This window comes from Aquarana catesbeiana, linkage group LG11 (genome assembly GCF_042186555.1).
Source record: "Aquarana catesbeiana isolate 2022-GZ linkage group LG11, ASM4218655v1, whole genome shotgun sequence".
Lineage (NCBI taxonomy): Eukaryota > Metazoa > Chordata > Amphibia > Anura > Ranidae > Aquarana > Aquarana catesbeiana.
The window spans coordinates 274,725,638-274,750,147 of record NC_133334.1 but is presented as its reverse complement, the minus strand read 5'-3'; the positions used below and the strand labels follow the sequence as shown (position 1 = coordinate 274,750,147).

The window sequence follows — 24,510 nt, the reverse complement described above, 5'->3', positions numbered from 1 at the left end:
AAAAAAGAAATGCTTCTCAGCTGGAATACAAATATACAATACAAATTGATTTATTTAAAACTGTTACAAAAAAGCACAACAAAATATAGATTAATGCTCTGTTAAAGATCAGGTAGCATAATAGGATAGAAGCACCTGCCTAAAATCTAAGGCTTTGAAGGATGCATAATAGGTTATTGGTTAATTATACGGAACGTAGGATCTGGGGACTGATTAGAATAATCTTAAAAACGTGGGCTGATCTTCAAAAAGAGGGCTGAACAAAGGCTGCGTCTGAAGCTGTACCTTCATCTAACACAGTGGGTGAATGCAGTAGAGCGCTTGTCCTCGTGTTCCTCCTTATATCCTAATAAGGCTTCTTTGAAAAAAAAAAAAAAAAAAAAAAAAAAAAAAACACAGCAAACACTGTCTCAGACCCTCTACGCATAGAGCCAATCACCCCTCCCAATGTTATGACATGGCACCACACGCCCCTCCCCCCTCATGCTATACCACAGAGCCACTCGCCTCCCATGCTATACCATGAAATTATTCAATCCCCCCATGCTACAACATGGAGCCATTCAACCCCCCCAATGCTATAACATGGACCCACTCAACCCCCCCAATGCTATAACATGGAGCCACTCAACCCCCCCAATGCTATAACATGGAGCCACTCAACCCCCCCTAAGCTATAACATGGAGCATCTCAACCCCCCTATGCTATAACATGGAGCCACTCAACCCCCCCCCCATGCTATAACATGGAGCCACTCAACCCCCCCATGCTATAACATGGAGCCACTCAACCCCCCCATGCTATAACATGGAGCCACTCAACCCCCCCCCCCCATGCTATAACATGGAGCCACTCAACCCCCCCCCATGCTATAACATAGAGCCACACAACCCCCCCATGCTATAACATAGAGCCACTCAACCCCCCCATGCTATAACATGGAGCCACTCAACCCCCCCATGCTATAACATGGAGCCACTCAACCTAACATGGAGCCACTAAACCCCCACATGCTATAACATGGAGCCACTAACCCCCCCCCATGCTATAACATGGAGCTACTCAACCCCCCATGCTATAACATGGAGCTATCCCCCCCCCCATGCTATAACATGGAGCTATCCCCCCCCCATGCTATAACATGGAGCCACTCAACCCTCCCGCATGCTATAACATGGATCCACTCAATCCCCCCATGCTATAACAGAGCCATTCAATCCCCATGCTATAACATGGCAACACTCACCCCCCCTCCCATGCTATCAACTGGCGACACTCACCCCATCCTACAACATTGCTTAAAATCTGATTTCCTATCTTTAGAGTTCATGATAAAACCAACATTGGTCATTATTCTGACCTGTCCGCTCTTCTTCAAACTTCCCATTGAGCATACTAACGTGTCCACCTTCATCTACTGTCTGAAAATAGTCCTCATGACAACTGCTCTCTATGGCATATGCAGGTGCTTTTAATTCTTTTGGAAGGTACGTTTTGCCTTGCTCTTGAACTGAATCACATGCTGGCTTCTTTAGCTCTTAAGAACTCCAGTAGAATGAACAACTACTGCAATTCTCAACTCTACATAATAGCCATGGCCATCAAAAAACCCAACCATTGAGTTGAGGTCCCTCAACAAATTCTCCTAAATGCCAAATGATTAGGTGATCCCATCCTTTTGCCCCATGAAAGGAGGCATAGCCACAAAATACTGAAGGGAAACCTCATCCACTGGAGCGACCAAGAGATATAAGAAGCCAAAACATCATGCAACTGTTTTGGTCAAAAGTGGCTTTCAATAATATGAAGTTGTGATTTGCTTGTGCAGGGGGCAAAGCAATGGGTTCACTTTAACTTCTTCTCTGAAGCTACACATATTTCAGTCTTTTCACTTACACCCTGATCTGTTCAGACGGTGGGCGCAAAAAGGTAGGCCTGAGGTCTCTGCCCCGCGTCATTGGATTTGATTGACAGCAGCGGGAGCCAATGGCTGTGCTGCTATCAATCTATCCAATCAGGACACGAGACACCCGCTAGAGCTTGTGTACTCGTCCCCTGGGAGAAGAAAACCGGGCTCAGGTAAGTAAAACTGAGGTACTGGGGGGCTGCAGCACTACAGAAGGTTTTTCACCTTAATGCATAGAGTGCATTAGGGTGAAAAACCACGAGGGTTTAGAACCCCTTTAATGTTATTTGCTCTTTCCCTACTGGACACCAGTGGCATCTTGATGGGATCCTAATTTCGAAGTCTCAGCAAGATCCCCGACTCCAGTAAACACAAGTACAACCAGTTTCACTAAAGGTGAAACTTTATCAAAGAACTGCCAATCTAAACAGGACATGTGCCAAAAGGAATAGCTTATTGGCCATACCTAGGAGTGTCCAGTGTTGTAGGTGCAGTCAATGGTTACCAAACCATCCAAAAAAAAAAGACCAACTGCACTTGCCTTAGAGAAATATTTGCTCTTTGCTAGTTTATCACAGGCCTGTGATCAGATGAAAATAGGAGATAGAAAGCCGGCAACATGTTCATCTGAAAATGATTTTATTATTGCAGGGGGGGGGGGGGGGGAGTACAAAAAAACAAAACAAAGGCTTTACGCGTTTCAGCCTATAGCCGTAGTCATAGCCATCATGGCTATGACTAAAGCTGGCTACACATTATACAATTTTCCTTTACATTTACCAAAACCATATAAATATGAGGTCAAACCCAAACACTTTCAAACTGTATGCAATCAGGTAGGGCCTTGCACTACACAGTTGAAGGTAAATCTAAAGGAAATTGAACAAAAAAAAAAAAAGTTGTATAATGTGTAGCCAGCTTGAGGCCGAAACGCGTAAGCCTTTGTATTTTCTATACTCCACCTGCAATAATAAAATCTTCATAGTAAGAAGGACCAGTTCTCGGCTTTCTATCTCCCATTCTCATGTTGTGTTTGGGTGTATGGAAGGCACAGCAAGCCAGTGCACCCACTGCTCGCCGCCTCAGGAAAATCATCCGGCATTGTCTCTGTTCATATGTGATTAGATGAAGGTAGAAGCATCATAACACTAGCGAGTATGAGTCCTTACAGAAACTAGGGTAAGGGAAAGGCGGGTGGGGCAAGAAGAGAATGAATGTAGTGTCCAGTGATTTCCAGAATGGGTACAGGTGCCTTCTAAAAGCAGGTTTGGCAGTGTGGAAATTCAATAAAAAACAAAAAAACAGCATACTACCAAACACCAAGTGTATCCCAGAGCTGAGATCAATATATATATTATATAACATAACATGTCTCTGCAGGTAAAGCTTTCAGTCAGAATCAAACAAGGTGCAGGGAGAGCCAGGGTCCATGCTACAACAGGACATGTACCTTTTTATTGCACTCTGGGTGTGTTTTGGGGTAGATTAGGAACCCTGCTGTGCCAAGACTATGGTGCTGGCTCGGGAATGTCAGCTACTCAGCAAACATCATCTCTCTGAAGTCTTGGGTGTGCTATGGATCTTCACTGGCACTGCAACACTGCTTGGTGCTAAAGAAAGGAGTTGGAAAGCTGCCTATCAAACTAAAAGAAGAATGATCAAATCAACATAGCAGAAGAACATGCAGTTCCAGTGGAAGCCTAGAAAACCCAGGAAGACGCATACCAAAAATAGCCAGTGTTCTTTCTCTGCAAAATATTATCACACTCTGCAATATTTTAAAACCCCCTTTTTGCTTCCCCCACCCTAATCCTTGCACAAAACTTGTAATGGGAGCCCATCACAACTGCCATTACATACAATGCCTTGATTCTTATCCAGTGCTAGAGGTTTTCATTGGCCAGCTTCCAGAACCAATGCTGGCCCTGGGGCAGAAAATCAGGATGCCATCGCACATGTCAACAAACCAGCCTTTTAAACAAACATGGCTTCCAGGAACTGGCCAATGGAATCATCTCAACACAGATTGGGAGCCTCAACATGGCCTTGGTTTTCATCCAGTGCTGGAGTCTTTCATTGGCCAACTTTCAGAACCAATGCTGGCCCTGGGAACGAAAAAACCAGGATGACATCACACATGGCAAAAAAACAAACAAAAAAAACAGGCTTTTAAACATGTATGTCATCCAGGAATTGGCCAATGGAGTCATCCCAACACAGACTGGGACCCTCAACAAGGCCTTGGTTCTCATCCAGCGCTACAGGCTTTCACTGGCCAACTTCCAGAACCCATGCTGGCCCTGGGGCAGAAAACCAGAATGCCATCACACTTGGTGACAAACCAGCCTTTTAAACAAACATGGCTTCCAGAATCGGCCAATGGAATCATACCAGCACTTATTGGGAGCCTCAACATGGCCTTGGTTCTCATTCAGAGCTAGAGGCTTTCATTGGCCAACCTCCAGAATCAAAAACCAGGATGGCATCACACACGGTGACAAACCAGCCAATAAGTACATCTTCCAGGAATCGGCCAATGGAATCCTCCTGGCACCGATTGGGAGCCTCAGTCATATCCGCTAACAGCAGTTGTGGTAAGTTCTTGTTTAATGCATGGAGAACAACAATTTATGAAGAGTACAATATGTTTCACATGGTTACAAAGAAAATAAAACCTTTTAAGTTTTCCATCTAAATAACAGGCAGTAACTGTCTAGTGGAGGTAATTAAAGGGTCAGTTCAAGTAAAATGGATACTTCAGTTGCTGGTGGATGCTGGTGAGATACATTCCCCAATGTCTCCTTAGATTGCTAGGGGACTCCAGTAGTGAAATCCCTCCAATGAGTATTCATCTCCTTCCCATTCTGGAGTGGCACTTCTCCTGAGAAGTCCCATAGCTCCCTATAAAATTCACCATATGGCCAAATGTATGTGGCGTTTACATGTTTCTAGTGAAGAGTAATTTTAATGTTACAGCATACAAAGACATTTTAAAACCAGGGTTCAATGGAACCTTAGGGTTCCTCCAGAGGTTTTTAGGGGTTCCTTGAGCAATGAAGAATTCCTCTCTGATAAGTTCCCACTGACACCATTGATCTTTTTAGGAGAATAATTCTTCCCAATGACCACAAGTGTAAGGAGCCTTCTTCCCACTGACCATCACACTAATGTATCATACATTGTATAGTATTTTTTTTTTTTGCAAGGGTTCCCCGAGACCGGAAAGTTATTTCTACGGTTCCTCTGTGTTGAAAATGTTTAGAAAGACTGTTTTTCACCAAGGTTGGAAGCACACAAGTGTCTAAGACATTTTCTGTTCCAGCATGACTATGCAGCAAAAAGGCAACGTCTATTCGGATTCCCAGCTGAGAGTGTCTTCCGTGCACCCAAACAAAAGCTATAGCAGAAATAGACAGCCGGCAACTCAAAACATCCACATGAGAAAGTCTATTATCTACAGGGTGAATATAAGGTAAAAAAAAAAATCTTACGCACTTCGGCACGTAGCCTTTATCATAGCCTATTCGCTAATAAAGATTTTCACATGTGGTGCTTCGAATTGCCGGCTGTCCATTTCTGCTCCAGCATGACCATGCCTCTTTATACAAAGCCAGCTCCATAAATACATGGTTTGATGGGTCTGGTGTGTAGCGCATGTCCTGCACAGATTCAACCCTAATAAACACCTTTGGGATTAACTGAAAAGCCAAATGTAAGCCAGGTCTCCTTGTCCAACATCAGTACCTGACTTCAAAAATGTTGATTTGGCTGTATGGGCCAAGCCACACTATAAAATCTTATGAATGACCTTCCCAGGTGAGTTGAGACTGTTTTAGTCGCAATGCTCATATAGGTGTGATCGTTAGATGTTCACAAACTTTTGGCCATATAGTGTGAATAAAAGAACATCAAAAGGGAGGAGTATGATTAGAAGCTCAGGGGCAGAGATTCCTCTCGCTGAATCCCCGACAAATTTAAGAAGCTAGTACGTGACCAAATAAACCAGCATCTACTTAGAACTGAAATATCACTTTTGGGGTTGACTGCCCCTTTAAACTCCTGCATCAGCAGGGACCTGTCCGCATTCCTCCTTTATTATCCCTGTACTCTAACTGTGCAAATTTATTCCGCTTGCAGAGGGGGCCTTATTTTTTTTTTTAATGTAGCGCTACTTCCCTGCGTTTGACCGGCCCTCGATGGACAACTTCACCTCCTGCGGAATGAAAGAGTGTCGTGAAGGAGAAGGCCGGGTTTCTGAACCGTGCCCACTGTATCTTTGGACTGCTGAACTGGGCCAGCTTGACTGAGCTAAAGGAAGAGAGGACATGGACAGGGTATGAGAGCTCTGTGCCATGCCATCTTTCTGGCGCCGATTCTGTTTATCACCATCTCTCTCTGGGCACTCCCTAGACTGTAACACTGCTTTCTCATTAGGGAGTGGCAGGGCTTGATGAGCAGAGATGCCACTAGCTGGGGAGGCACCGTTCTTGGATAAATTCTGCAGGCTAATGGAGATGCAGACATCTCCTACTTGGAGCTGGTGGCAGGGAAGTGCAAATAGTTGAGCGGTCTGGGAGGGGTTACAAGATGACCAGCCTTGACCATATACAAAGAATGGATGTTCAGGTGGGACATCCAAACAGACTTTGCTCTGCTGCTCCCCAACAATGAACTGAAGAGTCACAAATCCTGGCCACTGGCTATCCTGGATGTCCACCACAGTGCTGGAGTCGATTTTAAGGCCACCACTGACCTCGGCACTGCGCACAAAATCCTGGGTCTGCAGATCTTCTACTCTCTTCAGCTCTCCAGTGGCAAGCTGAATAATGGCTCCTTTCATAAAGTGGGAGGGAAGGGTGGTGGAATGTGGAGGCTGAGTGGGTCCTGTGGGTGGAGAGCTTCTATCTGGGTGAGAATCTCTGTTGAGGCCTCCAGGAGATTTTGTCCTTTGGGTTTTAGAGGCATGTTGGGGAACGTCTGAAGGTAGATTCTCTTTGTGACACATTGCTCCTTGGGTTGAGTCTCCATTTGATATAAGTGCATTTTTCTCTGTGTATTGGAGAGGGTGTTGAACGTTGTATAAGCTCCTAAGTTCTCCTCTGGATGGACTTGCCATGGTTTTTTTGCCCTGCTCTGCTTCATGTTTACCATCGATGGAAAGGTTTAACGGGCTTATTCTGTCTTTTCTCTGAACAGAGGGTGCACAGAACTCTTGGGATGCCATACTTCCCACCACTCTCTGAACTTCTAGATCTGTATCAGGAGTGCTCCGATGGGTCATCAAAGTGACTTCTGTCCTTTGTGGTGCATGTCCTAAGTATACGTCACAGTCCAACAGACCTTCACCCTTACCCCTTGCCATGTGCAGCTCTGCGTCATGCATGTACTGGTCCACAGCTTGACTGCCCCTCCGAATGTGGGCAGAATCAGGCCCTCTCTGGGCCCCATTGCTAGGCGTGATCAATGATTCTTTGCGATTTGGAGAGGCCGAACTATGGTCTTGATTAGGAGGACATGTCAAGACCATTTCATGCACAGGATAGCCCGCTTGCAGCTGAGAAGAATGCTGATAAAATATGGGAACCCTTCCCTTTGTGACATCGACAGGTACGACACCCAGGAGCACAGGGGGCGATTGTGCTGTGTTCACTTTATTAAAAGAGTGTGGAGATGGAGTCTGCGGAGGGGGAGTCACCCCCTCAGACAAAATGGAGTTATATGGCACATAGTGAGGAACATGAGAAGCAGCCAAGGTAGCGGGAGGAGATATCACAGCTCGCTGAAGAAAGCCAGGAGGGACAGCATATGGAACGGCATAAGGAGACCCAAGAAACTGAACAGATGCGTGCGAAATGGGAGTATAATGGATGGGTGGATATGTCATTCCTGGATGCTGGATCAACTGAGATGCTACATTAAAGGAGGGAGGAATGGAGCCCACCACAGAGTGGAGGCCCTGCTGGGAGAAGGCAGTGGATGGGACAGCAAGTTTGTAAAGGTTTCCATACTGATCCACAGTGACAGTCTCGGCGCCTTCCCCGGCCACTTCATAGCTGACCCCATGTCCTTGTCCTGCTGCCACCAGCACGCCTCTGGGCCAGTTGTTAGGTGCCTCAGTAGCTGGACTATTGTTGGAGGAAGAGGAGGAGGCGGTGACATTATCCACCTTGGGCGGCTCCTCTATGTGTATAGTGCTCTGGACCAGATCGCGTTTCTTTGGTGGAAGGCATTCCTGGCTGCGCTCGTGTGCAGGCTTCATGGTGCTTCCTGCTCTTAGTGGGGCCTCTATGGCTTTCGGACAGCTTCATGGGTGTCTTGCAGCAATGGCTGGTGATGACACCACGTGTATCCTGTGGGCATCTTGTTGAGCTAAAAACTGGAGGAAAAGAATGCGAATTAGTAGGAGACAATGTTATCACATGAAACCAACCAAGAAAGACACTACAATGACAATGACTTCTGCTAACAAGCAAAAATATTTAAATAAATACTTACCTTTCCTGTTACCGTCCCATTAATAAAGTATAGTCCCCTGAAGTCTGCACTAGAAAACCAGCACTTCCATGAGTGAAGTGCCAAACTCCTGGCCTCCAGCCCACCTCCACCTAATTACTGCATCCTTTTACCTTGAAAATAGGTCACAGAGAACCCCATAAAACATCACCAACTTTAACCACTTAAGGACCACCCAGAACGTACTGCGGATGGGTGGCCCGTACAGGCCTAGCGACGTACCTGTACACTGCTGGCAATCAACACAGGGCTCTGTACAGAGGTAACGATCTCTTTGTTTCTTCTCCCTGCAAAGCAGGGAGAAGGAACAAAGAAGGGAGAAGGAACAAAGATTTTTAGTAAAAATCAGTACACATTACCACTTGTTAGGCACACACTTAACCCCTTGATTACCCTGAGATGTTAACCCCTTCCCAGCCAGTGTCATTAGTACAGTGACAGTGCATAGTATTATCCCTGATCACTGTATTGGTGTCACTGGTGATATCAGTGGCAGTTAGTCAATTCCCAGCCAGCGTCAGTTAGTGTCAGATTGTCTGCCGCACTATCACAGTCCCACTATAAGTTGATATACAACAGAGGGGGGGAGGGGGGTAATGTATATCTCCATATACTGGGACTTTAAATGAAGCGCACAAGGAAAGGGGGGTAGTGCACCTCCATCCCTAATTATAAATTCAAAAAATTATAAAAGAGTATGGGACTTTAAATGAGGCAAGTTTAAACACAAATTTGAGAGTAAAAATAAATAAATATTTTTAATGTACATGAGTATCAAGTTGCGTAACGTTATATATAACAAAAAATTGCTCAGTGCATATGCAGACATCTTGGGAAGTAAATTGCATACATATAAACAGAGTGTAAAACATAATTGCCATAACAGGGGGACAATAATACATATTTCATGAGTATAACTTGTAATATACAGTAAAATTCATAAAAATCTTGGTGGAAATGTGATTATTTATCTGTAAATAATGGAGATTAGAGGTCGACCGATATGGGTTTTTCTCTGGCCGATGCCAAAGCCGATATTTAGAAATCGCGGTGGCCGATGGCCGATATATGATGCCGATTTTTTTGGGCCGATATATTAGGCCGTTTTTTTTTTTTTTCCCTTCATCTCATAAAATCTAACAGTTAGACCCCTTTCACACTGGGGCGTTTTTCAGGCGCTTTTGGGCTAAAAATAGCGCCTGTAAAACGGCTCCCCTGCAGTCTGTGTGAAAGCTCCAGTGCTTTCACACTGAGGCGATGCGCTGGCAGGATGTTAAAAAAAAGTCCTGCAAGCAGCATCTTTCGAGCGGTGTATAACCGCTCCTCCACCACTCCTGCCCATTGAAATGAATGCACACCGCTGCCGAAGCGCCTGCAAAGCGTTTCGGCAGCAGCTCTTTAGGGGCACATTTAACCCCTTCTTCGGCCGCTAGCTGGGTTATAAGTGCCCCGCTAGCAGCAGAATAGTGCCACTAAAATGACGGTAAAGCGCCGCTAAAATTAACAGCGTTTTACCGTCAACGCATGCCCGCTCCAGTGTGAAAGCAGCCTTAAGTAATAAGTGATACAGAAAATGTTTTATATTTAAACATTTATTAAACAAAACAAACCTCCAATCAGTTCACTTGTATGTAGAATTTAGATTAAAAAAAAAAAAAACTATATCTTAAATATTAAATACACAAAAACAGGTAATCAAAACTTTTGGACGAAAAAAAATGGGCTAACTATACTGCTTTTTTTTTTTTTTTAATTTCATTAGTGTATTTTTTTTTTTTAAATTGCGTTTGAAAGACCGCTGCGCAAATACCGTGTGACATAAAATATTGCAACAACCGTTATTTTATTCCCTAGGGTCTCTGCTAAAAAAAATATATATAATGTTTGGGGGTTCTAAGTGATTTTATAGCAGAAAATACAGGATTTTTACTTGTAAGCAACAAGTGTCAGAAAAGATTTAGTCTTTAAATGGTTAAACTGAAAACTTCTCCATGGAGTTCAGTCTATTGATAAAAGAACCTGAAAGAGATACAATGTATCTTCTTATCAGACTTGGCAGGCTGCCCAGAGGAGGAGAGAAGACAAACTTCAGACAACTTGCAATTGACTTCTATTACAGAAGTTATTTGCAAGTCCCGCTGAATCATCAGCACAATCGGCCGATGCCGATTAAGTAAAAAAAGCCAAATATCGGCCGATATATCGGCCGGCCGATATATCGGTCGACCTCTAATGGAGATGTTCTAAATCAAAAAATGGGGCCCATGATATGGAAAGTATTATATGTAAAAAGAGATTATATAGAGTGAAGAGATGGTCAAATCCACAAACTTAGATCCCATTGGAACACTGAACTCCGAATAATCCCGGTGTGCAGGGGTCACCATATCAAGCCTGCCTGGGAGCTGAGGTATCGACGTTTTCAAAGGTGGCCAACGTCGATGACAAAACGCGTAAGGCGGGGCTACGCACTTACGCCACTTCCGGTACGGAGTCAGGGAGCCTGGAACGCAGCTGGACCGCACGCTGCGAGACGGCTCTTCCTGGTTACCGAATACACACTCGGGGTAGTGTTTTTTGTAGCTTTCATTCACTTATGGGAAAAACCTTTGTGTTTTTATGGTAATTTAAATAAGCATTTTTATTCAATATACTACACCAGGCATGTCCAAAGTCCGGCCCGCGGGCCAATCGCGGCCCGCGGTCCGGTTTCGGACGGCCCGCCTGGTAATTTTGACATATATATCTTTTGTGGCCCCCAACGAATCCCCGAGCGCCGGGGGCCATAAAAGATAGATATGCTGGCTGCCTTGGAGGGGGCGGGACAAGCGCCGTACAGGATACAGGAGAATTTCCTGTTTACACGGCGTCCTGTGTAAAAGGAAGTCCCGTCTCCTGCGCTGCCATTGGACAATTGTTTTGTCCATCATAGGAGGCGGGACTTTCAATTAAAGAGGCCGCCGTGTAAACAGGAATTTCTCCTGTATATCTGTTGGCGCTCGTCCCGCCCCCTCCCTGTCTCCTCCAAGGCTGCAGATGGACATGAATCAGGCTGCACTGACAGCAATGGTGAGTCTGCATTCATGTCAATGTGGTGGGGGCTGCCGTATTTATGTCAATGTGGTGGGGGCTGCATTCATGTCAATGTGGGGGCTGCATTCATGTGAATGTGGTGGGGGCTGCATTCATGTGAATGTGGGGGCTGCATTCATGTGAATGTGGTGGGGGCTGCATTCATGTGAATGTGGTGGGGGCTGCATTCATGTGAATGTGGTGGGGGCTGCATTCATGTCAATACGGTGGGGGCTGCATTCATGTCAATACGGTGGGGGCTGCATTCATGTCAATGTGGTGGGTAGAGGTCGACCGATATGGGTTTTTCTCTGGCCGATGCCGATGCCGATATTTAGAAATCGCGGTGGCCGATGGCCGATATGTGATGCCGATTTTTTTGGGCCGATATATTTGGCCGATTTTTTTTTTTTTCTTTTTCCCCTTCATCTCATAAAATCTAACAGTTATACCCCTTTCACACTGGGGCGTTTTTCAGGCGCTTTTGGGCTAAAAATAGCACCTGTAAAGCGCCTGTAAAACGGCTCCCCTGCAGTCTCAGTGTGATATCCCGAGTGCTGTCACACTGAGGCGATGCGCTGGCAGGATGTAAAAAAAAAGTCCTGCAAACGGCATCTTTGGAGCGGTGTATACCACTCCTCCACCACTCCTGCCGATTGAAATGAATGCGCACCGCTGCCGAAGCGCCTGCAAAGCGTTTTGGCAGTGGCGCTTCAGGGGCGCATTTAACCCCTTCCTCGGCCGCTAGCTGGGTTATAAGCGCCCCGCTAGCAGCCGAATAGCGCCTCTAAAATGATGGTAAAGCGCCGCTAAAACTAGCAGCGTTTTACCATCAACGCCTGCCCGCTCCAGTGTGAAAGCAGCCTTAAGTAATACAGAATTTTTTTTTCATTTAAACATTAAACAAAACAAACCTCCAATCAGTTCACTTGTATGTATAATTTAGAAAAAAAAAAAAAAAAAACTTAAATATTAAATACACAAAAACAGGTAATCAAAACTTTTGGACGAAAAAAAATGGGCTAACTTTACTGCTTAGGTTTTTTTTAAATTCATTACTGTATTTTTTTTTGTAAAAATTGCGTTTGAAAGACCGCTGCGCAAATACCGTGTGACATAAAATATTGCAACAATCACCATTTTATTCCCTAGGGTCTCTGCTAAAAAAAATATATATATAATGTTTGGGGGTTCTAAGTGATTTTCTAGCAGAAAATACAGGATTTTTACTTGTAAGCAACAAGTGTCAGAAAAGATTTAGTCTTTAAATGGTTAAACTGAAAACTTCTCCACGGAGTTCAGTCTATTGATAAAAAGAACCTGAAAGAGATACAAATGTATCTTCTTATCAGACTTGGCAGGCTGCCCAGAGGGGGAAAGAAGAAAACTTCACAGATAACTTAAGGCAACTTGCATTAACGTCTATTACAGAAGTCATTTGCAAGTCATGGCTGAAGTTACAATCGGCCTTTTTTATCAGCACAATCGGCCGATGCCGATTAAGTAAAAAACGCCAAATATCGGCCGATATATCGGCCGGCCGATATATCGGTCGACCTCTAGTGGTGGGGGCTGCATTCATGTCAATACGGTGGGGGCTGCATTCATGTCAATACGGTGGGGGCTGCATTCATGTCAATACGGTGGGGGCTGCATTCATGTCAATACGGTGGGGGCTGCATTCATGTCAATACGGTGGGGGCTGCATTCATGTGAATGTGGTGGGGGCTGCATTCATGTCAATACGGTGGGGGCTGCATTCATGTCAATACGGTGGGGGCTGCATTCATGTCAATGTGGTGGGGGCTGCATTCATGTCAATACGGTGGGGGCTGCATTCATGTCAATACGGTGGGGGCTGCATTCATGTCAATACGGTGGGGGCTGCATTCATGTCAATACGGTGGGGGCTGCATTCATGTGAATGTGGTGGGGGCTGCATTCATGTGAATGTGGTGGGGGCTGCATTCATGTCAATACGGTGGGGGCTGCATTCATGTCAATACGGTGGGGGCTGCATTCATGTTAATGTGGTGGGGGCTGCATTCATGTCAATACGGTGGGGGCTGCATTCATGTTAATGTGGTGGGGGCTGCATTCATGTCAATACGGTGGGGGCTGCATTCATGTCAATACAGTGGGGGCCACATTCATGGCAATGGAGTGGGGGCCGCAGATGGGCACTGATTAGGCTGCATTGATGGGCACTGACCCTTATTTTGCTTCACAGTTCTTTATTTAAAATTTAAGATTTTTTTTCCTGAAACTTCATTTTTAAAGTGAAGGTGCGTGTTATAAGCAGATTAAATCCGGTATATCCAAATAACACGCCCAAGCTCATCTATTCACCACACACAGCACAAAGGCAAGAGAATTCTTGTTGGGCCGTGTATTAGTGCTCGGATGGACACACTTAGACCAAATTTTAATGGTTTAAGAATGTCAGGCAAAATGGTCGGCCCTCAAGCATGTTCTATTCATCAAATCTGGCCCTCTTGGAAAAAAGATTGGACACCCCTGTACTACACTATGGGAGTGTATCTCTTAATATGAGGACTCATCCCTGAAGATCCCTTTTCTGGATATGGTGGCAGAGGCTGTGATGTACGATTGACTGATCCGGATGTCCTGGTTTAGTGGAAGCAAGAGCCATTGCTAGAGGGACTACAGGAAACCATCTATGAAGACTGCCTATGATATTCCATACTGCCTGTCACCCCTGTAGGGGTATAGGGAGCTGGTGAGTGTGGAGCCATAGGGGAAGCACAGAAGTCACCGGTCAATTTGAGTACAAGTCACCAGACTAAATGTATGTTCCCAGCAGGGTCATGTGAACACATCACGTTACTCCTTTGAGCCTCTGCAGGAACCCCCTCCCTTCAGGCTGCATCTGCTGAAGAAATCAATACGGTCAGCTACATCCCGTAACCGGATTTTATTAGACAATTTTATTTTATGCCACTTACACAATAGAGGCTTTTGATGCATGTGGAGGGAGTTTCTCTGTTGAACTTCTAGAGTTAGACATTTTAGCTGTAGCTGTTTTTTAATGCTTTTGTACCAAAAAAATTGTCAAACAAAAACCAAAAAAGTGCTTAGCAGAGAGGAGAGCATGATCTAAGTGTAGTATAAACACATTTATTGTGGTGAAAAGACATAACTGCACTTTAACAGATAAAAACAATGTGGTTGATTTACTAAAAATGGAGAGTGCAAAATCTGGTGCAATCCTACATAGAAACCAATCAGCTTCCAGCTTTTTTGTCAAAGCTTAATTACACAAGATGAAGTTAGAAGCTGATTGGCTACCATGCACAGCTGCACCAGAATATGCACTCTTCAGTTTTAGTAATTTAACCTCAATGGCTCATGAAAAGATAAAGGACTCTGGTGGAAGTCCTCAGCACAGCAGGACGCCTGGGTCCAGACAACACAATGGGTAGGCTGGTACAGTCATCTGTACGGCTAAGAAGAGATACCAGGGGACACCAACGAAGTGCAGTATATACAAACAATGGTGGTGCTAACAAGGGCCAAATTGTAATGCCTAGATGACTGGGTCAGGGCAACTCCAAAACTGCAGCTCTTGTGGGATGTTCTCAGTCTGCATCGGGTCATCAGGACTGAGCAAAAGTGGTCCCAGAAGGAAATCCAGTAAACCAGTGACAAGGTCATGGACAGCCAAGACTCATTGATGGAGATGGGGAGGAAAGGCTTATTGATGGAGGCGGGGAGGGAAGACTCATTGATAGAGGTAGGGGGGTGGAAGGCATATTGATAGAGGCGGGGTGGGGGGGAGGCTCATTCGATGGAGGTGGGGTGGGGGGAGGCTCATTCGATGGAGGCGGGGTGGGGGGGAGGCTCATTCGATGGAGGTGGGGTGGGGGGGAGGCTCATTCGATGGAGGTGGGGTGGGGGGGAGGCTCATTCGATGGAGGTGGGGTGGGGGGAGGCTCATTCGATGGAGGTGGGGTGGGGGGAGGCTCATTCGATGGAGGTGGGGAGGGAAGGCTCATATTGATGGAGGTGGGGAGGGAAGGCTCATATTGGTGGAGGCGGGGAGGGAAGGCTCATATTGGTGGAGGCGGGGAGGGAAGGCTCATATTGATGGAGGCGGGGAGGCTCATATTGATGGAGGCGGGGAGGGAAGGCTCATTCGATGGAGGCGGGGAGGGAAGGCTCATATTGATGGAGGCGGGGAGGGAAGGCTCATATTGATGGAGGCGGGGAGGGAAGGCTCATTCGATGGAGGCGGGGAGGGAAGGCTCATATTGATGGAGGTGGGGAGGCTCATATTGATGGAGGTGGGGAGGGGAAGGCTCATATTGATGGAGGCGGGGAGGGAAGGCTCATTCGATGGAGGTGGGGAGGCTCATATTGATGGAGGCGGGAGGGAAGGCTCATATTGATGGAGGCGGGGAGGGAAGGCTCATATTGATGGAGGCGGGGAGGGAAGGCTCATTCGATGGAGGTGGGGAGGCTCATATTGATGGAGGCGGGGAGGGAAGGCTCATATTGATGGAGGCGGGGAGGGAAGGCTCATATCGATGGAGGCGGGGAGGGAAGGCTCATATTGATGGAGGTGGGGAGGCTCATATTGATGGAGGTGGGGAGGGGAAGGCTCATATTGATGGAGGCGGGGAGGGAAGGCTCATTCGATGGAGGTGGGGAGGCTCATATTGATGGAGGCGGGAGGGAAGGCTCATATTGATGGAGGCGGGGAGGGAAGGCTCATATTGATGGAGGCGGGGAGGGAAGGCTCATTCGATGGAGGTGGGGAGGCTCATATTGATGGAGGCGGGGAGGGAAGGCTCATATTGATGGAGGCGGGGAGGGAAGGCTCATATCGATGGAGGCGGGGAGGGAAGGCTCATATTGATGGAGGTGGGGAGGCTCATATTGATGGAGGTGGGGAGGGGAAGGCTCATATTGATGGAGGCGGGGAGGGAAGGCTCATATTGATGGAGGCGGGGAGGGAAGGCTCATTCGATGGAGGTGGGGAGGGGAAGGCTCATATTGATGGAGGCGGGGAGGGAAGGCTCATATTGATGGAGGCGGGGAGGGAAGGCTCATTCGATGGAGGCGGGGAGGGAAGGCTCATATTGATGGAGGCGGGGAGGGAAGGCTCATATTGATGGAGGCGGGGAGGGAAGGCTCATTCGATGGAGGCGGGGAGGGAAGGCTCATATTGATGGAGGTGGGGAGGGGAAGGCTCATATTGATGGAGGCGGGGAGGGAAGGCTCATTCGATGGAGGTGGGGAGGCTCATATTGATGGAGGCGGGGAGGGAAGGCTCATATTGATGGAGGCGGGGAGGGAAGGCTCATATTGATGGAGGCGGGGAGGGAAGGCTCATTCGATGGAGGTGGGGAGGCTCATATTGATGGAGGCGGGGAGGGAAGGCTCATATTGATGGATGCGGGGAGGGAAGGCTCATATCGATGGAGGCGGGGAGGGAAGGCTCATATCGATGGAGGTGGGGAGGCTCATATTGATGGAGGTGGGGAGGGGAAGGCTCATATTGATGGAGGTGGGGAGGAAAGGATGGCCTTTGTAGTCCGATCCAATAGAAGAGCTACTGGAGCTCAGTTTGCTGAAAAAGTGCATGCTGGATCTGATAGAAAGGTGTCAGAACACACAGAGCATCGCCGTTTGTTGTGTAGGGGGCTGTGTAGCCGCAGACCGGTCAGGGTGTCCATGCTGACCCGTGTCCACAGCCAAAAGCACCTACAATGGGCACGTGATCATCAGAACTCGACAATGGAGCAATGGAAGAAGGTGGCCTGGTCTGAGGAATTCAAGAATGGTTTGAGGAACACAACAAGGAGTTTAAGGTGATGACTTGGCCTCCAAATTCTGTGGAATGTGCACGAAAAAAGTCAGATCCATGGAGGCCTCACCTCGCAACTTACAGGCCCTAAAGTTGTTCTAAAGTCAAAGATCTCATTCCAGCACTGTGTGGAGTTTTTCTCCATTTTCCTCTATTCACTGGCTCTGAGGGCAGCGGTGCCATTGGCTTTTGCAGCTGTCAGTCAAATCCAGTGAGGAGGAGGGAAGGCAGGGGGCGGGCCAAGCCATGCTGTATGTGTCAGGAGGGCCCCTGCACAAGTGACTCCTCAGCACACCAATTGCTGAGGGGGCATGTGAAGAGGAGGAGTGGAAAGCACCAATGGGGGCTGACAGAAGAGGAGGTTCGTTCCTGCAATATCTTTGCACAGAGCAGGCAAATATGATATGTTTTTTTATCTTATGAAAGAAAACTGAGCCTTTACAATCACTTTAAGGCTCGGTTCATATATATGCAAAATGTGTTTTAAACATGACATGTGAACCGGCATCCTTCTCTATGGAGTTCACATATCTGTGGGCCGGTCACAGGGCATTTTTTAAAGGAATCCTGTGCGGTTTTCAGTCCGTTTCCGGTGCGATTTCAAGTAAAAAATTTGCTCCGGAACTGGTGAACAAAACTGTACCGGACTCCTTCTGGCCAGACGTGTGAACTGAGCCTAATCGATCTGCTACTGACGGTGCCAGATACCACAGCATACCTTCAGAGGGTCTAGTGGAGTCCATGCCTGGGCAGCTTATGGTGGGTGGTCATAACGTTATGGGTGGGTGTTTTTGTTCATCCGGTGTTGATGTTTTTTGGGGGGGGTGTAAACTTTTTGTTGCAGTAAAACTAAATCAAACTGTGTGACTTGTGCAATCTTCTATTGTCTTCTATAACGAGGAGATTTTATAGGCTTCCTGCACCTGGCAAGAACAAAGGTCCAATTATCACTGCAAGTCACCACAGATCCCGAAGACCTGGTAATGAGGGGGTTGGAGATGATCGTTAGGGGAGGAGTCTCTATGATCGTTCGGAGGCCTCTGCATTCGAAAAAATGGCACCGTGTCGGCTGGGAAGCTGAACCTAGAGGTGAGATGTGGGGACTGACTGACCCCCGATCTCACTGTAAAGAGGACCTGTCATGCTTATTCCTTATACAAGGAATGTTTACATTCCTTGTAATAGGAATAAAAGTGATCAAAAAAATGTAAAATAAAAAAGTGTCAAACTAGAAAAGTAAAACGAACAATAAAAATTAAAAGTGACCCTGTCTCCACACGCATACATAAGGCGCACCCACATATGTAAACGATGTTCAAACCACACATGTGAGGTATCACTGCGAACGTCAGAGTGAGACCAATAATTCTAGCCCTAGACCTCTTCTGTAACTCAAAACATGTAACCTGTACAAATTTTTTAATGCGTCGCCTATGGGGCTTTTTAAGTACCGAAGTTTGGCTCCATTCCACGATTGTGTGCAATTTTGAAGAGTGACATGTTAGGTATCTAACATGAATGACACGGATGAGCAAGTTTGGGGTGGATGAACTTGACTGGCCTGCACAGAGTCCTGACCTCAACCCGATAGAACGCCTTTGGGATGAATTAACGCGAAGACTGCGAGCCAGGCCTTCTCGTCCAACATCAGTGCCTGACCTCACCAAAGCTCTTCTGGAAGAATGGTCAAACATTCCCATAGACACACTCCTAAACCTTGTGGACGGCCTTCCCAGAAGATTTGAAGCTGTTATAGCTGAAAAGGGCGGAGCCAACTCAATATTGAACCCTACAGACTAAGACTGGGATGCCATTAAATTTCATGTGCGTGTAAAGGCAGGCGTCCCGATACTTTTGACAATATAGTGTATCTGCAATGAGTTTGCATGTGATTGTGTGGGTTTCCGCAATGCTGACAATTTAATTCCGGTCTACAATTAAAGTGGTAGTAAAGGCTCAAGATTTTTCCCCTTCATATATGCTATGCATGTGTGCAGCAACCCTTACCAATACTTACCTGAGCCCCCATCTCGATCTAGCGATGTCCACGAGAGCCTTACCTCTCTGGGGACTCGCACTTCTGATTGGCTTTTGGCAGCAGTGGGAGCCATTGGCTGTCAAACACAACCAGTAAGCCAATCATTGGACAAAGGGGGTGGAGCTGAGCCATGGCTGTGTGTAAATGGACATAGAGCCGTGGATTGGGAGCTCGTCTGCTTGGGTGCCCCCTGAGCAAGCTTCTTGCTGTGGGGGCACCTAGCAGGAGGGAGGAGCCAGGAGTGCCGGCGGGGCACCCGAGAAGAGGATGATCTGGACTGCTCTGTGCACAGCCCCCGCACCTCTGGACCCCTTTACAACCACACAGTCCCCGCACCGCTGGACCCCTTTACAACCACACAGTCCCCGCACCTCTGGACCCCTTTACAACCACACAGTCCCCGCACCTCTGGACCCCTTTACAACCACACAGTCCCCGCACCTCTGGACCCCTTTACAACCACACAGTCCCCGCACCTCTGGACCCCTTTACAACCACACAGCCCCCGCACCTCTGGACCCCTTTACAACCACACAGCCCCCGCACCTCTGGACCCCTTTACAACCACACAGTCCCCGCACCTCTGGACCCCTTTACAACCACACAGTCCCCGCACCTCTGGACCCCTTTACAACCACACAGTCCCCGCACCTCTGGACCCCTTTACAACCACACAGTCCCCGCACCTCTGGACCCCTTTACAACCACACAGTACCCACACCTCTGGACCCCTTTACAACCACACAGCCCCCTCAGCACTGCTCTTTCCTACCTTGCCCCATGCAGAGAGGGAGACAGAGCGGAGCAGAGCAGGAAGCTGAATGAGAACACGGGAGACACACAGCAGCGCTGATAATACAGCTCCACTGTATTGACACTGAAAGGTGGCACTAATTAAAAATGATAGGTGGCACTGGTAGGCACTGATTAGCTGCACTGGTGGGCACCGAGGCAGGGACCGATGTCCCTGTAACAGAAGCCGGTTGCCGGCTTTCTGCTTCTCTCCTCACGCTGATCGCTAAACCGGCTTGTTTACTACGGTGATCGGCTGTCATTGGCTGACAGTTGATCACGTGGTAAAAGGTCCCTTTACCCTGTTCTGTGATCAGCCGAGTCGGAAGTCACAGATCCTGCCAACACTTGCTCCCCAGGAGGAGCGCGAGCAACGCGATGACGGGAGGACATCTATTGACGCCCTCTCGGTACCCCCCCCTCCCTCCAGTACCATCCCCCCTCCTCCTTCCAGTACCACCACCCCTCCAGTACCATCCCCCCCCCTCCAGTACCATCCCCCCTCCAGTACCATCCCCCCTCCTCCTTCCAGTACCACCCCCCTCCAGTACCATCCCCCCTCCTCCTTCCAGTACCACCCCCCTCCAGTACCATCCCCCCCCCCTCCAGTACCATCCCCCCTCCAGTACCATCCCCCCCCCCAGTACCATCCCCCCTCCTCCAGTACCATCCCCCCCCCCAGTACCATCCCCCCTCCTCCAGTACCATCCCCCCTCCTCCAGTACCATCCCCCCTCCTCCAGTACCATCCCCCCTCCTGGGGTCATAACTGATCAGCACCATGGCTCAGACAAAAACAAAGATGGCCGCTTCCTTGGCTGTAAAGGATGGGGGGGGGGGTTTAATTCTCCATGGAGAGGGATCTGCAGCGCCTCCCGGCTGATCAACATCACCAACCCGGGTACAAAATGCATAACTTCTTTACTCCATCGTCACCTAGATAGATGATGTCTGGGGGCCACACAGGGACCCTTCTGGTCTGGCAATGGGGTCCCGGAGTGCTGTGATCAGACTTGTTGGTGTGCTGGTGGCCTCTTCTATCCACCTTCTCTCTATCAGTCCTGATTACTGTTGTCACTGGGACAGGAAGTGAAGAGAAATCCAACAATATGATTGGTTGCCAGGACAAGAATAGAGGGGAACTCTCCTAACGGGGGATGCTCGTTACCATAACGACCCAGAAGGTGTTCCCCTCACTTGGTATAGATTTCCTTCCACTTCCATCTCCAGGACATGAAGAGAAGTCAAACGTTTTGATTGGCTGCCAGAACAGGAATGTGGGGGGGGGGGGGGGGGGGGGCGACACTTGTTAATGTAACAACCTCACTTAGTAGAGACTTCCTGTTGTATCCCGAGGGCCGGGACTGACAAGAAATCCAACTTTTTGATTGGCTGCCAAGAAATGGAGGGAAACCTTCCAATGGGAACACTTGTTACCATAACAAGCAAGGGGGCGTTTCCCTCACTGGACTGGAAGTGATGAGAAATCATTTTGATTGGTTACAAAACGCAGAAATGGGAGGGGAAACTTCCTAATGCAGACATGTGTTCTTGTGACAACCCAGAGGGCGTTCCCTTCTCTTGGTAGAGACTTCCTTCCACTTCCTGTTGTGTCTCCGGCACCTGAAGTGATGAGAAATCCAACAATTTGGTTGGCTGCCAGAACAGGAGGGGGGAGGAACAATCTTCCAATGGGGACACATGTTACCATTACAACCCAGAGAGCAGTTCCCCTCACTTGGTAGAGATTTCCTCCCACTTCTCCGGCACAGGAAGTGACGAGAAATCCAATTATTTGATTGGTCACCAGAACAGGACCAGGAGCAGGAAATCTTTCCAAGGGGAGGGGGGACATTGGTTCCCATGACAACCATGAGAGCGTTTCCCTCAGTTTGTGGAGTTTTTCTCCCACTTTCTATTGTGACCCCCAGGACAGGAAGTGATGAGAAATCCATAGTTCTGATTAGTCAGGACAGGAAGTGATGAGAAATCCATAGTTCTGATTAGTCAACATAAGAGGTGCAGAGGGGAAATCTTCCAATGGGGGACACTAGTTCTGGCAACAAGAAAAGGAGGCATTTCCCCCACCTGGTGGAGATTTCCTCTCACTTCCTGCTGCATCTCCTGGACAGGAAGTGATGAGAAATCCAATGTTTTGATTGGCTGCCAGAACAAGACTAGGAGGGGAAATCTTCCAATGAGGGACATTTTTTACCGTAACAACCAAAATGGCGGTCCCCTCACTTTGCAGAGATTTCCTCCCACTTCCTGTTGTGTCTCTGGGACCTGAAGTGATGAGAAATCCAACAATTTGGTTGGCTGCCAGAACAGGAGGGGGAGGAACAACCTTCCAATGGGGACACATGTTACCATAACAACCCAGAGAGAATTTCCCCTCACTTGGTAGAGATTTCCTCCCACTTCCTGTTTTCTCTCTGGGACAAGAAGTGACGAGAAATCCAATTATTCGATTGGCTGCCAGAAACAGGACTAGGAGGGGGAAATCTTTCCATGGGGAGGGGGACATTGGTTCCCATGACAACCATGAGAGCGTTTCCCTCACGTTGTGGAGATTTTCTCCCTTTTTCTATTGTGACCGCCGGGACAGGAAGTGATGAGAAATCCATAGTTATGATTAGTCAACATAAGAGGCGCAGAGGGGAAATCTTCCAATGGGGGACACTAGTTCTGGCAAACAACCAAGGGGGCATTTCCCCCACCCGGTGGAGATTTCCTCTCACTTCCTGCTGTATATCCTGGACAGGAAGTGAGGAGAAATCCAATTTTTTGATTGGTCACCACAACAGGACTGGGAGGAAAAATCTTCCAATGAGGGGCATTTGTTACCGTAACAACCAAAATGGCGGTCCCCTCACTTTGTGGAGATTTTCTCCCACTTCCTGTTGTGTCTCCGGGACAGGAAGTGATGAGAAATCATTTTGATTGGGCACCAAAAGCAGAAATGGGAGGGGAAACCTCCTAATGCAGACATCTGTTCTTGTGACAACCCAGAGGGCGTTCCCTTCTCTTGGTAGAGACTTCCTTCCACTTCCTGTTGTGTCTCCGGGACAGGAAGTGAGGAGAAATCCAATGTTTTGATTGGTCACCAGAACAGGACCAGGAGGGGAAATCTTCCAATGAGTGACATTTGTTACCGTAACAACGAAAATGGCGGTCCCCTCACTTTGTGGAGATTTTCTCCCACTTCCTGTTGTGTCTCCGGGACAGGAAGTGATGAGAAATCATTTTGATTGGTCACCAAAAGCAGAAATGGGAGGGGAAACTTCCTAATGCAGACATTTGTTCTTGTGACAACCCAGAGGGCGTTCCCTTCTTTTGGTAGAGACTTCCTTCCACATCCTGTTGTGTCTCCGGGACAGGAAGTGATGAGAAATCCAACAATTTGGTTGGCTGCCAGAACGGGAAGGAGGGAAGGGGGGGGGGGACAATCTTCCAATAGGGAGACGTGTTACCATAACAACCCAGAGAGAATTTCCCTTCACTTGGTAGAGATTTGCTCCCACTTCCTGTTGTCTCTCCTGGACAGGAAGTGACGAGAAATCCAATGTTTTGATTGGTCACCAGAACAGGTCTAGGAGGGGGAAATCTTCCAATGGGGGACTTTTGTTACCGTAACAACCAAAATGGCGGTCCCCTCACTTTGTGGAGATTTTCTCCCACTTCCTGTTGTGTCTCCGGGACAGGAAGTGAAGGGAAATCTCTCAAATGGGACACAAATGGCACAAAAAAAACCCCCCAAAAATCTTCCCGTTCTCCCCGCCATCCGCAACATCGATGAAAGTTCCGGTGATAATATTCCGGGTACATCGCAGGGATTGGCCGGTCCAGGCGGATGAGTTCCAGGGACAGAGCTGACTATAGAAGGAAAATCCAGCCAATCCCAGGGGGGGACCCCCTCCCCCCAACCATGTCCCTGGAAACCCCACCAGCTGGCCGGGATGAGCCCCCCCTCCCCCCATACAGCCGTCACCCCTCCTCCACTCACCGGTACATCTTCTCATGATGGACTCCCCGCAGGCCGTCTGATCCCGGCCTCTACATGGCGCTCTCCCCGGCCTCTATCTCTATCTCTCTCCGGCCCCGGCGCCTCCTCGCGGCCTTGCCCGGTCACAGCAGCCGTCGCGTCACCGTGACGTTCCCTTAGCAACCGACGTCTAAAAATTGCGTGAGCGCTGCGTCACTCCCTAGCAACGGCGCCCCCCACGTGACCCCGCCGCGCTGCCGTCATCAGTCAGGGCCGAGGAGGCGCCGGGGCGGTTACTATGGTGACGGGTGAGGACTAAGCGGCGGGTTTTGTTGCGTCGGCTGTGGAGCCTGGGAGTGGCCGCAGGGGGGCGG

General features: G+C 48.0%; 1 protein-coding gene across 1 annotated transcript; it reads right to left on the bottom strand.

Moving 5' to 3' along the window:
- Nucleotides 1–880: 880 nt before the first annotated feature.
- Nucleotides 881–24,337, bottom strand: ATXN1L (ataxin 1 like). Its single transcript, XM_073605855.1, has 2 exons — nt 24,158–24,337; nt 881–8,283 (listed from the first exon to the last, which is right to left on the bottom strand). The coding sequence occupies exon 2, from the start codon at nt 8,164–8,166 to the stop codon at nt 6,076–6,078; it is 2,091 nt and encodes a 696-aa protein (XP_073461956.1). The 5' UTR covers nt 8,167–8,283; nt 24,158–24,337; the 3' UTR covers nt 881–6,075.
- Between the last annotated feature and the right edge of the window lie 173 nt (nt 24,338–24,510).